The sequence below is a fragment of the Megalops cyprinoides genome, chromosome 2, assembly GCF_013368585.1.
Source record: "Megalops cyprinoides isolate fMegCyp1 chromosome 2, fMegCyp1.pri, whole genome shotgun sequence".
In the NCBI taxonomy this organism is placed as follows: domain Eukaryota; kingdom Metazoa; phylum Chordata; class Actinopteri; order Elopiformes; family Megalopidae; genus Megalops; species Megalops cyprinoides.
The window spans coordinates 15,542,943-15,555,633 of NC_050584.1; the positions used below are offsets into that span (position 1 = coordinate 15,542,943).

Here is a 12,691-nt window from a genome sequence, read left to right on the forward strand (position 1 = left end):
CCTAAGGTACAGTGAAAAAAAAAACTAAACTAAACCAAGTGGGAACATATGTAAGGTAAATTACATCTTCATTAGATAGAGAAAGTGAAAATTGCTGTTTTTTCCCCATTTATTTATTTATGCACAGCAGACCTTGAGTGACTGCCAGACCTTGACAAAATAAGATAAAAGTCCTCTTTGTTCATCCGTCAACTTGTCATGGGGAGCAGATTTGAGCACTCAGCCTGCGCTCCCTAAAGCTAAAGTAACTGGAGTGAAAGCCCAAGGTTAAAGACACAGGAGGATTTATATTGCGTTATTTAGAAGAAAAATGAGTCTGTCACAAGTTGCTTGCTTTCACACCACATAACTTTGTAATCATCTCCGTTCATTAATATTTAACAACTTCAAATATCAGGGCAGCCCTGTGAAATGAATAAGCACCTCGCGCCTTGGCCATCTTGCGAGACGGAACCCCGCAAAAATCAACATCCTTGCGAAAACAGTACACAGAAGTTTTATTTGCTTTGCTACTTCTGGAAGGAATCAGCCCTTTGCAGAATGCTTTATTGCTTTATTCATGGTATGACTACTTAAAGATAGAGGGACAATATTTTCTCACAAGCTCTACAGGGCAAACAAAAAGTATGGGAGTTGAGAGCTAACTGAGGTCTTCCTACATATACACTGCACTGAGGACCACTGTTTCACCATGTTTACTGGGTGGCCTTGCTCTTGAGAAATGTTACAACATGTTTATTTTGCACGTCTTTTTGAGCTTCTTCACCAAAAGGCAGTTAAATGTGCCTATTAATTATTTTTTTATTCACTGGCAAAGGAAATTGCATATTATGGTCTCGCCTCTTCAAATATGATGACAAAGATGACAAGTTCTGCCACGCTAAATTGGTATGCTCATGTCCTCCACCACAGAGCACCATGGGAACTTAAATCAAGTCTTAGACATTTGCATGAATAAACAGGAAGAACAGCCAAAGTATGAATAGAGAAAGGTGCAATGTTTTCAATATTTATATTCTGAAGAATGCCCCTTTGTAGATCACATATAATAAAGTTAAAATAATGTAATACGGTGTGTGTAGGATCTGTGTGAGACGTCTCAGAAAACCTTATCAGTATATCTGGATAAATTAACTGTTGAGCAAGCTAAATCTTGCTTCCTGTGATAAGATGATCTTCTTTTGACCTAAACAGGCCATACCAAAGGAATTAAAGAAATGCTCCGCTGAACATGCATTGAAATTTCCTATTTGACACACAGCAACACCACAGGTGCAAGGATCACTGAGAGGTCATCAGTCAAGTGAGATCACTTCTTGAATAGGTATATATCATATTAAAGGTGATGTCACAGAAGTGTTTCTTGTCCAATAAGGAAGACATCTGTCATGAAAGCTTAAGTCGTTGCTGCAATTTTTTTCTCCTTTGGGAAACATTTTCATTTTTCATCCGATGGCTTTTGTGCTCCGCCAGCTGATAAAAGTTATTAGTGATAAAAAAACAGGGATCATCGGCGCTTTTACACTCCACTACGCTGCACTGTAACGGCTCTATTTCTGAGAAATTAGCAAAAAGTCATACCTCTGCAAAAGTCAGTGAATCGTGAACAGTGCCATGTGGAACATAAAATTGGATTAAATTAAGCACTTGCTCCGCACGATACTACCCAACATGGGGCCATTCATTCACATTATCAGTGCCAAATGGGACATTTGTCTGCCATTCCCATTAGCCTGCTGCACACACCTTTTCAAGCGGCTGCAAGTGCTCTGGCCTAATGGCGAGGAGATCACGCCGGCTGAGACCACACAAATCTAACACCATCCACAGTACAGTACGTGCCTCTGGACCTCAGCGAGGCACCACAGCCCTGTTCATGTGTCCCCCAGCTGTTTCGGCTCCGTGGACGCACCGATGAATGAGGCACTCTTTGTGTTTCCCCACACTCACTTTACATTCCTTGTCCTCGTGCTTATTTTTGTGGGTGTAACTTGGAGTGGGATTTTGCTGTGTGTGAGTATGGGGGGGGGGGTTACTGTAGCTTGTGAACCTGCCTCCCCTTCCTTGTTTCATAAATCTCTCGGACGGAGATCTCCCGGGACCGGCCCGCACAGCAGCCGATTGTTCGCCTTTGGGCTCCGGTCATCCGGCAGCTGATGAGGAATTGGACGGTGCCTCTCTGGGGCTTTTTAACATCATTACGTTCACTCCCAAGATTTATTTCAATGGGAACAGAGGAACTGAGTCAACACAGCCCCGCATATGGGGAGCTACAAGCGGCCCCTGATATACATCCTTACAACGGTACACATTTCAGTGGCACTGCAGTCCATCTCACTGACTTGTTTACAAATGGGAGCATTAAGAGAAATCAATTACACAGGGGGCTCAGCGTACTTTTTTTTTCTTACAAACTAATGGAGAGCATGTGTCTGGCGTTCACCTGGGATTTACCATAAATGCTGTAACAGCAAGAGCACAGGAAAATTGCGGTTACTACCGCAGGTACTCTCACTGAGGTACACTGATATGGCCTTCAAATATTTACCAAATATGCCCAGTCATATTTCACACACACCCGTGCAGACAAACCCTGCACGACAGTGATAACAAACACAAATTTACAGAAGTATCACAATGCATAACTACAGACAAGAAGGAAGTTTTCTCTTTTTGTTTTAAGATTCATGTTGTCTGACGTGGTTTATTCTTCATGCTTGTTGTATTCCTCATGAAAGTAGTCACCACACTTTGCAACATTTCACTGGTTTGACCCAGGACACCGATAGCTGTGCATGGGCTTTTTAAAATACTACAGTAAGCAAATATAAAATACACAGCACAAGTTTTGTGCACACGAGGCTCAGAAAGGTGACTTGTGTGGTGTATAATCAGAAAGAGCTGACCGTGCTGAAGTGATGAGAGTGAAAGAATGTGATGGAGGCACAGTGTTGGCAGATGAAGGGCAAACACAGCCCCTTGGCATTGGCACAAGCACATTACAATCCAGCGGAAGGTCACTGTGAGATGTAACAATAATGCCTCGGCCAGTGTCGGTCCAATGCAAACACTTAAATTTCATGGCAATTGGCCAGCGGTGCTCACAAAAGATAAGACCTCTGCCACCGCAGTGCACACATTCGGTACCAGTGGGGCTTCCTGTGATTGAAATAGAGGCGGTAGAAATCCTCCCTTTATAATGATCACAGCTTTTTGTTTATTTTGCTTGATGAGCAAACGTTCCAATTATCTGAATAATATGGACCCACTGACAGGTAATTCCCTTCCTCATGTGGTCGTATTCTTCATTTTCTTTACAGCATGTGAGAATTATAATGATAAGACATAGTTTGATTTAACAAAAAAATTAAGCACAAAAAGCCTATCAGACTACAGAAAATTTTCATGGGCATTAAAAGTCTGCTGTTTTAGGTTGTCAATGACTCACCCAAATTGTGGACATGGAGATGGAAGTGTAAATCTATTGACATAGTCAAAGAACATGTGGCTACGGGCAAATGCTACACAATTTAATGCAAAAGAAAAGACTCCACCCGCAAAATCAAGAGAACGGAATTAATTCATTGTTTCTTTGGTAATAAAGTCAAACCAATTAATGTGAGAAATTAATTCTACTCAACAATGTTTTTTTTCCAGGTTTTGATGAAGTATCAGTTAAAGGAAAATGATCAGATTGTCGTACCACCAGGAGCAAAGAAATTACTGTTAGTACACTGCAGCATTATTACACGCAATCAGAATTGATGGATTGCATTTTTTTAATGAGAAAACAATTTAATCCAGCATGACCTTCCTGCCTTTAATTTTTCTTGGCAACAGAACATATTCAACGCGATAATATTAATAGCAATCTGAAGATTAAAGTAATCAATAACACTGATCTCTGATATGCATACATAAACACCTCCTTAACTGTATGCAACAGCATTCCAAATAAATGCCGTAGCTTTATCATAACATAAAAATCAGCCTGTTTCCCTGGCAATTCCTCTCCTCTAGAAACATGCTCAGCCTGAAACAGGTGTTAACATTCCACCATCAGTTAACAGCAGAAAGGTAAACCCTGAGCAGACCACAGGTGGCCATGGTAAGATCAATTCCAACTGACAAAAAATATAACACAGGAAGACATTCTGTGTTCACCATCGGAAGGGTCAGTATTACAGGTGAGTACAAACATCAGTGGAGGGTAAACCTATATTAAGCAAGTGCAGTATGTTCTATCCATTGTAATTTAATGGATATTTTTCTAAGTGAGAAAACAAAACAAACAGATGGTGCAAAATTCTCAAAAGAATTATGTTTTTTTTTCATTTATGTTTTCCTTTTTTGAAAAATCCAATTTATTTACCCTTGGAGACACATTGCCAAGAAAGCCTTTAGATATATTAGGAGTCCTGTGATTTTCGCCAACAGTAGCCCGAGTTTGTAATTATTTCCATATATGTTAAACTTTGTAGAACCAAGAGCATTCCAAAGAAATGGCTGATTAGACAGGTCCCCCTGACAGTTTCCCAAGGAAAATAAATGTCTGAAATGCAATTATGGCTACACTGGCGAGACAACCTCAGTTTCAGTACATGCCATCTTTATAAAGAAGGGATGATAGGAGCACTGTAATAGAACAGGGGTGAAAAAAATGTGTAAGGCATTGACCTCAACTCCCACCCACCAACAGTCTCTCTGTGTGTAATTTGTTGCTTCCACGTCTCTAATCTCCAGTGCATGGGCTTGCAGCTGATAAAAATAAAGATTCTTGTTGCGGTGATAGGGAAACCCACTGGGGAAAAATGCTTAGATGTGCAGTACACTGGATACTGCCACTCACCACATTCTCCAAATGTTGTACGCCCTTCTGAAGCTGTTGCTGCATTTCTGAAATGTTTTGGGTGTGCAAAACATCTAATGGACCGCAACAGACCTGCAGACCTGTACTGCAAACAGCTGCCAGCTCCTCTGCTGTCTTGGTTCCTTACAGTCTATTATCTGTCCCCACACGGTGTTCGGTCATGGTTTATCACTGCCACTGATTAGCTTTACTGTATATTCATGTCCCGCTTACGGCAGTATGTTCAAAGACCTCTCTTGTCTCTCGTTTTTATTTGGGGTCACCCTCTGCATGTCATCCTTTATCTCTTCATATTTAGTCCCTGTTTGGGATTGCAATGGATACTGTTGTCACGTGACTCGTTTTTAATTTTGGAAAGTTAATGACAGAGTTTTAAAATAGCATTAAAATAACAAGCAGCTCCACCTCCCCTGAAATCTAAGCTGACGCCAGAACGGCTGAAGGTCTTTCCCTGCCTTTCCTCATTCCATTGAAGGCTTGTTGGCCTCTTTCTGTGGGCAATATTTTTAGACCCACAGAAAAAAAAAAAAAACAACTGTTCACACTCTGATTTGACATGAATCATTTTTGTGTATTAGCTGTAATGGAATTGGTACAATCAATAGTAGAAGCTTGACTTAAGGCAATTGATAGTAGTACTGTGTCTATTGATAGCTATAGTACAGTCCAAGAAATGTATGACAAATATATTGCACTCCAGGAATACTGCTGAGTTGGAGCTGATCTTTAAAGTTCATGTGCTACTTTGGCAAAACACCACTGCATCCTGCCACAGGGGACTGCTGAGACCAGTGCCACGGTTTAAAGAGGAAAGACCTACCAGGCTGCAACCGGGACATTCGTTGCCATTCTCACAGGTTCGTCGTCGTGCCTGGATGCCTCCCCCACAGGGCACCGTGCAACGCTCCCATGGTGACCAGCTGGACCAGTACACATGCGGCGGACAGGGCAGGTGCTCGTTGCAGTATCTGTGGGGAAGAGGCAATGCAGGGAGTGGTTCAGAGGGCCACTGGTTCTCAGACCAGTGTGTGACACCTCTGTATACTCACACATCAACACGTTAAATACTACACTGGATATCAAAGGACAGCTTAACTTTGTCTGTTTAAATTCCACAAACACTTCTCAGAGTCTCAGGATTCCAAGGGAAGAATCATTATTCTGACAATTGTGGGATTTTGAACTATACACTGCAAAAAATCCAAATCTCACCAAGCATATTTGTCTCTTTTCAAGTCAAAATATCTCTTTACACTTAATATAAGACACAGTCACCAAGCAAGCAAAATTTCCTTGAGCTACAAGGACTTGTTTTTAGACGGTGCATCTTGAACATCTGTGTATTTCCACTAGTTACATTGGCAGATTTTTTCACTTATTACTAGCAAAAAACACCTTGTATAAATTATTTTATTTCTTATTTTTGAAGGGCTATTTTTTGCAGTGTATGGCTATGGAAGCGACACTGGCAAACGTCTGAGTAAAAGTGTGGCATCAGTTAAATGACGCCAAATCTCTTAAAGCAAGGGCAGTCATCATTTTCTCACACACTCATTACAACCTCAGCCCCTGATGATCCAGTAATGCAACACAGCTCTCTAATGAGAACATGTTAAACAGAGCTCCATTTAATAGACGCCTGCTAGCAATTCAATTGAGCATACACAGAAATGATACTCTCTGTCCTGTCTACCTGCAGCGTCGGCCACATGCGCACATGGAGCTTGCTAGAAGGAGAGGGGCGGTGCAGGGCGGGAGAGGGGGGATGAGTGGGGAGAGAGAGACGAACTCCACAGCTCTTGTGTGGTTTACAGTAAATTAACAGTTGCTTTGAAACAGACCGCAAACTCCTAACTCAAATTATAAATGGAGTGTAATGAAGCTTTGAAGAGTTTATCATATTCGACCCATAAGCTTTGGCACTGAAAACCGAAATAACTTCAAAGGACTTCAGTTACTGATACCACAAAGCAAGACTAACTACAGAACACATTTTAAAAAAAGAGACCAATGCCCCTTAAATCAATGAGCTGGCGCTTCAATAAATAGACCATCTGATAGTGGCAAAAAAGGTTTCTTATTTCATCCAACACACATTTCTACTAGAATTATGATATTGCACATGCAGTGACCTAGTCATTAGTTATGCTTGTCTATGTTCTCTCTGCTACTATTTCCCATGTTCATTATAAGTAACAGCAGCTAAGTATTACTTCATGAATCAGACATATAAACAAGTTTTCATATCCATTAACGATTTATTTAACCTTAATGACAGAACCACAGTTCATATGGAATTAACATCACAACTGGTGAGCTGAACATATTATCAGTACCCCAAATGACAGCAACAGAAAATATGTAAAGCCATAAAATGATGCATCTCATTTAATGCCTATCATTTAGCATTATTGGCTTTTCAAGCCCATTTCTCTCTAAAAAAAGAAAAACAGTGTCACAGAAGAACTGTTACCTAGGTATAGGAGGCTTTAAAACTCTTTTAAGTACACATATGTAGGCTAGCACATAAAATCTCATTGTGATTTACTGAAGATATTTATGGCAGTAAATATGATAATAAAATAGAGTTAATGTCTCTCCCCAGACATACTCTCTCCAGAAATAATAAATAATATAACAATGGAGACAGATTTAATATCTCTAAGTAGCTCATTTACAAGATTTTTTCCTTGCATGGCACATTTGGTTAATTTGTAAGAGCTCATTGTCCTAACATTGATATTCAAGTTCCTTCTACAACCATTGTGTGTTTAGTCTTCAAACAATATTATCTTATTTTGTTCAAACATGAAGTTAGCTCTTATTCTTGAAATAAAGTATTTAAGAGTAAAACGCTCTGAACAGCTATCACAAAATATATACAAAACATATGATTTTCTACACAGCCAATTTCAAATTTTATTGTGTACCACATCAACAACTTCACATTAACATGCAAGGCGTGTTAAAAGGTGGGATGTGTGCCCAACAAGTTCAGAAGTCTCTACTAAAAAATTGATCTTGACTCATTGTCAATTAAAACATGCATGCATTCTTTCACTGACATTCTACTCAACTCTGTAAATCAACATAAATGTAAAAACACACAGGCCAGTAAGTCAAACAGTGAGATCCAAAATTAACAGCCAGTAAGGTCCTGAATTGTAAGAAAGGTATGTTTTCATGCCCTGTGGCAAACACACAAAAAGTAAACCTTCCACATTCATTTTTCAACCAAATGTAGTTCCCTGACAGTCTTTTCAACCTTTATGAAAACATTTGCCTTTCCTTAATACCACTCTCCACACAGAGAGCTATTGGAAACAAATGTTTGGAGTGTCTCTGGCTCAAAGCTCAGCCCTCTCCAGTTTGCTGAGCGATACAGGACACTGCTTGAAGTGGACTCTGGAAGACCCTGAACGGGGCCAGGGGCCGTGCACACTCGGTTTCTCTGCCAAAAACCTGCCTTTGTCAAGCCGCCAGTGAACGGCACGCTAACGCTTCCACTACATCGATAACCACATCCATCTGGCACGGGAGTGGCAGGCGAGGAGTGCCTGTTTTCACAAAGAAAGAACAGCGTACAAGCGTGGCTTTGCATGTGCCGGCTCAGCTTTTGAGTGCACTCAAAAGGGAATTCTCTGGGTATGCAATGCAAAGCTGGAACCCAGCTTTGACACTACATACATGGGAAACCAATCACCCAGTGGCTTTTCCTAATGAAGACAGTGAAAGAAACTGAACAAAAGACAGGAACACACTTTGACTTTGACTCCCTTTCAGGAAACTGACTAAGCACATTTCATCCATTAATGCAGCCGTCCTCAGATCTGATGAATCCTCACACCCCTGTTCATCAAACTCCAGGTATATTTTCACAGTTATTATCCACTGCTGAGAAACCCAAGGTATCTTATTAACGGACACAGCGGTGTGAAAACTACAGATTTGCTGGTCAAGTGCCAAAGCCTGCTTCCACCTGACTGGCTTCAGTGCTTTGTGTGATTATTCCTGGATTTTATACTTAGACACACTGGGCCATTAGGATCCTCTGCCTTCAATGCAGAGGGGATGGCAGGATTTGACCAGGGCTGAACTGCTTGGGAAGAAAAAAAAACCCTCTGCTTTGCAATGAAGAAATAAATCCATGACCTCTGCTGCATCTAGGCTCAGCACATGTGTTTCCATGGCAACCCTGGTGATGGGAAGAACTATTCGGTTAAATAAGCATTCCTGTCTCTGTTTCAAGCTTTCCCAGCAGCTGCAGGTGTCCTGCACAATAGTTGCAGGGTGACAAATTCACCTCGAGAGGTGCAGACAAAGAAATGCACAATACAGTTGTGCTCCTCAAATGCAAACAAGAAGTCATATGAGTTCGAATCAAGACCGGAACTTTGGGCAAACTCAAATGTCACTCAGAATCTGCAACAGTGTGCCAACTATAGCAGCTGCTGTGAGTTCATAATGCCCGGTAGCATGTCCTCAGTGAACATTCCTCAACAATGTCTTCTGAACATCACATATAGGGCATATCAAATAGAATGTGAGTAAAACAGCAATATTTCTATATCTGAATTCATGACACTCTATACTATTATTTTAAATGACATCTAAAACACATCAATGTGGTATATGCTGTCTTTGGTACATTACATTCTCAGAAATAGACGCAACTTCTAAAATTTTCTGAATTAAAGTGAGAATGCTGCTTCCTACTGTAGTTCCACCACATTCTCATCACCTTATCCCTCCTTTACTCAGATTAAAGTATACCACTGTGTACGAATAATTTTGTAGGTTTCTAAGGGAAAATAAAAGGTCTGTGAGGAGAGCTAATGCACCGGTATGTGTTTCTGACTGTGCCGTTCCCACGAACCCACACAAACACCAAGCATTTCGCATTTTCCTTCAGTGAGATGACAGAATGATCTGTAAGAGATTGAAGTATGTCTGCCACAAAGGAAATTCTATTAGAAATGTGGGATTGAATTTATTTCTGATGTGGAGTGTGAGACCTCTGTACTATTACCATCAATGAGTGCTCTGTAAAAACATTTTGTTGAGAAACAGGCGAAAGCTGAACTGGGACTACTTTCCTCTGTATCCTCCTTTCCTTCTGACCACATCTGAATACTGTTACATATTTATAATTTTCAACAACAGAAAAACTATGGAAACCATATGAAACCACACAATGTGAATAAACCTGTGCTATCATATTATAATTTGAAATTTAGTTTTCCTTCCCCTGCCTTGCTTCTTGGTCTTTTTTTTGAGATTTATCTACTTTTAGTGAAGGTCTGTGGGTTGCTAAGATACCTTAAAACATCTTATGAGTTCCTTATTTCAGAGATAATTATTACACAGAAATGCTTCCTTGCTTCAAAACAAATTGGTACTGGTGCATGATGCTCACCTAATTGAGATGCCATGACATCTTCACTAGGTCTTTTAATTAGATGTCAGAAACTCGAACAGAATGAATGTAGCACAGACGATAGCTTTCAAACGTGTTCAACAGCATGTATTTGACAGCGGAGTGACCGTGTTCAAGTGACAATCGGAGCATACCTCTCCTCACGGTTCTGGCCCACGCACACTCGGCCCCCATGGCGAGGGGTGGGGTTGCTGCAGGATCGCTGTCGGACCTGGAACCCGATGCCACAGCTGGTGCTGCAGGGGGCCCACGCAGTCCATGGAGTCCAGGCACCATTTCTGAAGACAACGCAAACACGTTCTCAGTGAAGCTACAGGCCCACAAGACAAAGCTCGGTTCTATCAAAGTGAAGAAAGCTGCTGTCAGGTAATGGAACAAATCCGTAAATGAGCACATGCTCACAACGGCAGCAGGGCTAGTGGTAACATGCTGAATGTACTCCGTCTAGTGTAGAGCACCTGGAGCAGTTGGTGACCTCCACGCTCAGGCCCTGGCACTGCTGACCGCCACACTGGGGGCTGGGGCTGTCGCAGGCCCGTGTTCTGCACAGACAGGAGCCCACGCTGCCCCCATCGCTGTGACTGCACACCTTCCACCCAGACCAAGGCCCAAACCTCCCGTCCACCGTCACGTTCCTGGTCTGTTTCAAACAGGAGTGAGGAAGTGGCAGAACAATGCAGTAAATTTAACAAAGCGGTTACTAAGTGCAGGAACAAAGGCACTTTGTTTCACTAGCAATTACAGCTACAGATGTCCGAGGCGCCAAAACTATATATGAATACCCTCCTTCTAGCCTAAAAGGCAGACATTTTTGTGCTTATAGTATTTTAGCAATGCAGGCAGATTTCTCATTAATGGAGCTCATTACTCAATTACTTGGGGCTGGTGACACCCAAAGGATGCCTTACTTGTACACTCCTCCACCCTTGTGCAAAAGGAATTCCAGTACAATACACTGAGGAAGGAATACTTCAAAAGAAGACTCATATTTAAATAGTATTCAAAGTCACAGGACCTGGCTGGTGTCTTAAAGAATGAAGTCATGAAGGATTGAGTTTTGCTCCACACTGACAACCTGATCACAAATACTTATTGGTGAGAATTCAGGTATGCTTTGGTGACTTAATATTTGTTTTATTTTTTGAACTGAGTAAATTTCAACGTGTTGTTAGTCAAAGGGATTAATCTTCAATTTCAGTAGATTAAATTATGTGTAATCAATAGTGTTTATGCTTTGGTCAGATCCACATAAAACATCACCGCAAACTGCTGATAAATTTACCCCTCTACATTAACACTTCACCCTACACTGTAATATAATATAATATATTATAATATGTAATATAATAGCCTGCCATGCTGTCTGATTGCTGCAGTTTTAATGTGCTTCTTCAAGGGTCATTTGAGATATGTGCATTCCTAAAAATAACCTGATAAATTCTCTCTGGTTTGAAAGGAGCTGCATCTGCCGTAAGGGATAACCTTTTTGTTTGTTAATTGCACGCTGTCTTCTTCCTCAATTAGATTATGTGCGAGAGTACGTTTTCACAAGCGGGTTGTTTGAGGAGGGTGAATGTAGAAATTAAGTGAAAGTAATTAAAGGTTGCAGAATTGCTTCAAATTATCTACTGTCATCACTTGCATCTGACCGAATAAGCTTCACACTTTCACAACAGGATAGGAGGCAAGCTGTCTTTTGCTGAATGCAAGATTATGCTTTCTTTCTATTGTTGTTGGGTACAACTGACCCACAGCCTTTACAACCACTGTATGATACATGGTCTCATGTATGTCCTCTTTGTGCAGAGGTTGAAAAATTGCCTGTGCTTACTGAAGTAAAAACCTTAGCACATTTTACTGTAGGCATTGTTGAGGTTTTAACCGAGGAACATTTTTCAGCCACAGTGAGAAACACAGTGGAACTGCATCCAGACACTTATCCTGCTCATTTTTCATTTGCACAACTCTTTAAAACACAAGAGTAGTTGCTTGTTTAACACTTTTTTTTGCCAGTGTTTATTACTGATGCTCATTATATTTTCTCTTGATGTGACATTTGTGCCCCCATATTTATTTTTTAATGGTTATAAGAAATGCATTCAAATTAAAAGAATCAAAAATTAACAATGATGTTCTTGCCAGAGGGCAGCTGACATGACATGACACCATCACCTCCGCCCACCCATGGCTGGGATTCTGCTCTAATGAGTTTAAGGAATCCTGCTGTAAAAAAAATGCAGAGTCCCTCTTTCTGCTTTCATGCATCACGGGTCCTCTGTTCGCTGCTCCACCGTGTCCACACTGTAGCATTTTACATAAAAATACATTCATGAATATAACACTAAAGCAGTCACAGTCTCTTTGCTCCCGTTCCCTCAACTGCC

The 12,691-nt window shown here is 41.0% G+C and overlaps 1 protein-coding gene across 2 annotated transcripts in view; it reads right to left on the reverse strand.

Moving 5' to 3' along the window:
- Positions 1-12,691, reverse strand: part of sema5a (sema domain, seven thrombospondin repeats (type 1 and type 1-like), transmembrane domain (TM) and short cytoplasmic domain, (semaphorin) 5A) — a 100,732-nt gene that overhangs the window by 16,595 nt on the left and 71,446 nt on the right. For both annotated transcript variants that reach the window (XR_005004739.1, XM_036522712.1), the window contains exons 13-15: positions 10,766-10,947; positions 10,442-10,585; positions 5,691-5,838 (exon numbers count right to left, since the gene is read on the reverse strand). Coding sequence is in view for 1 of the 2 variants with exons in the window: in XM_036522712.1 (XP_036378605.1) it covers positions 5,691-5,838; positions 10,442-10,585; positions 10,766-10,947 (474 nt within the window). In the remaining variant the exon portion in view is untranslated. The remainder of the gene's footprint in view (positions 1-5,690; positions 5,839-10,441; positions 10,586-10,765; positions 10,948-12,691) is intronic.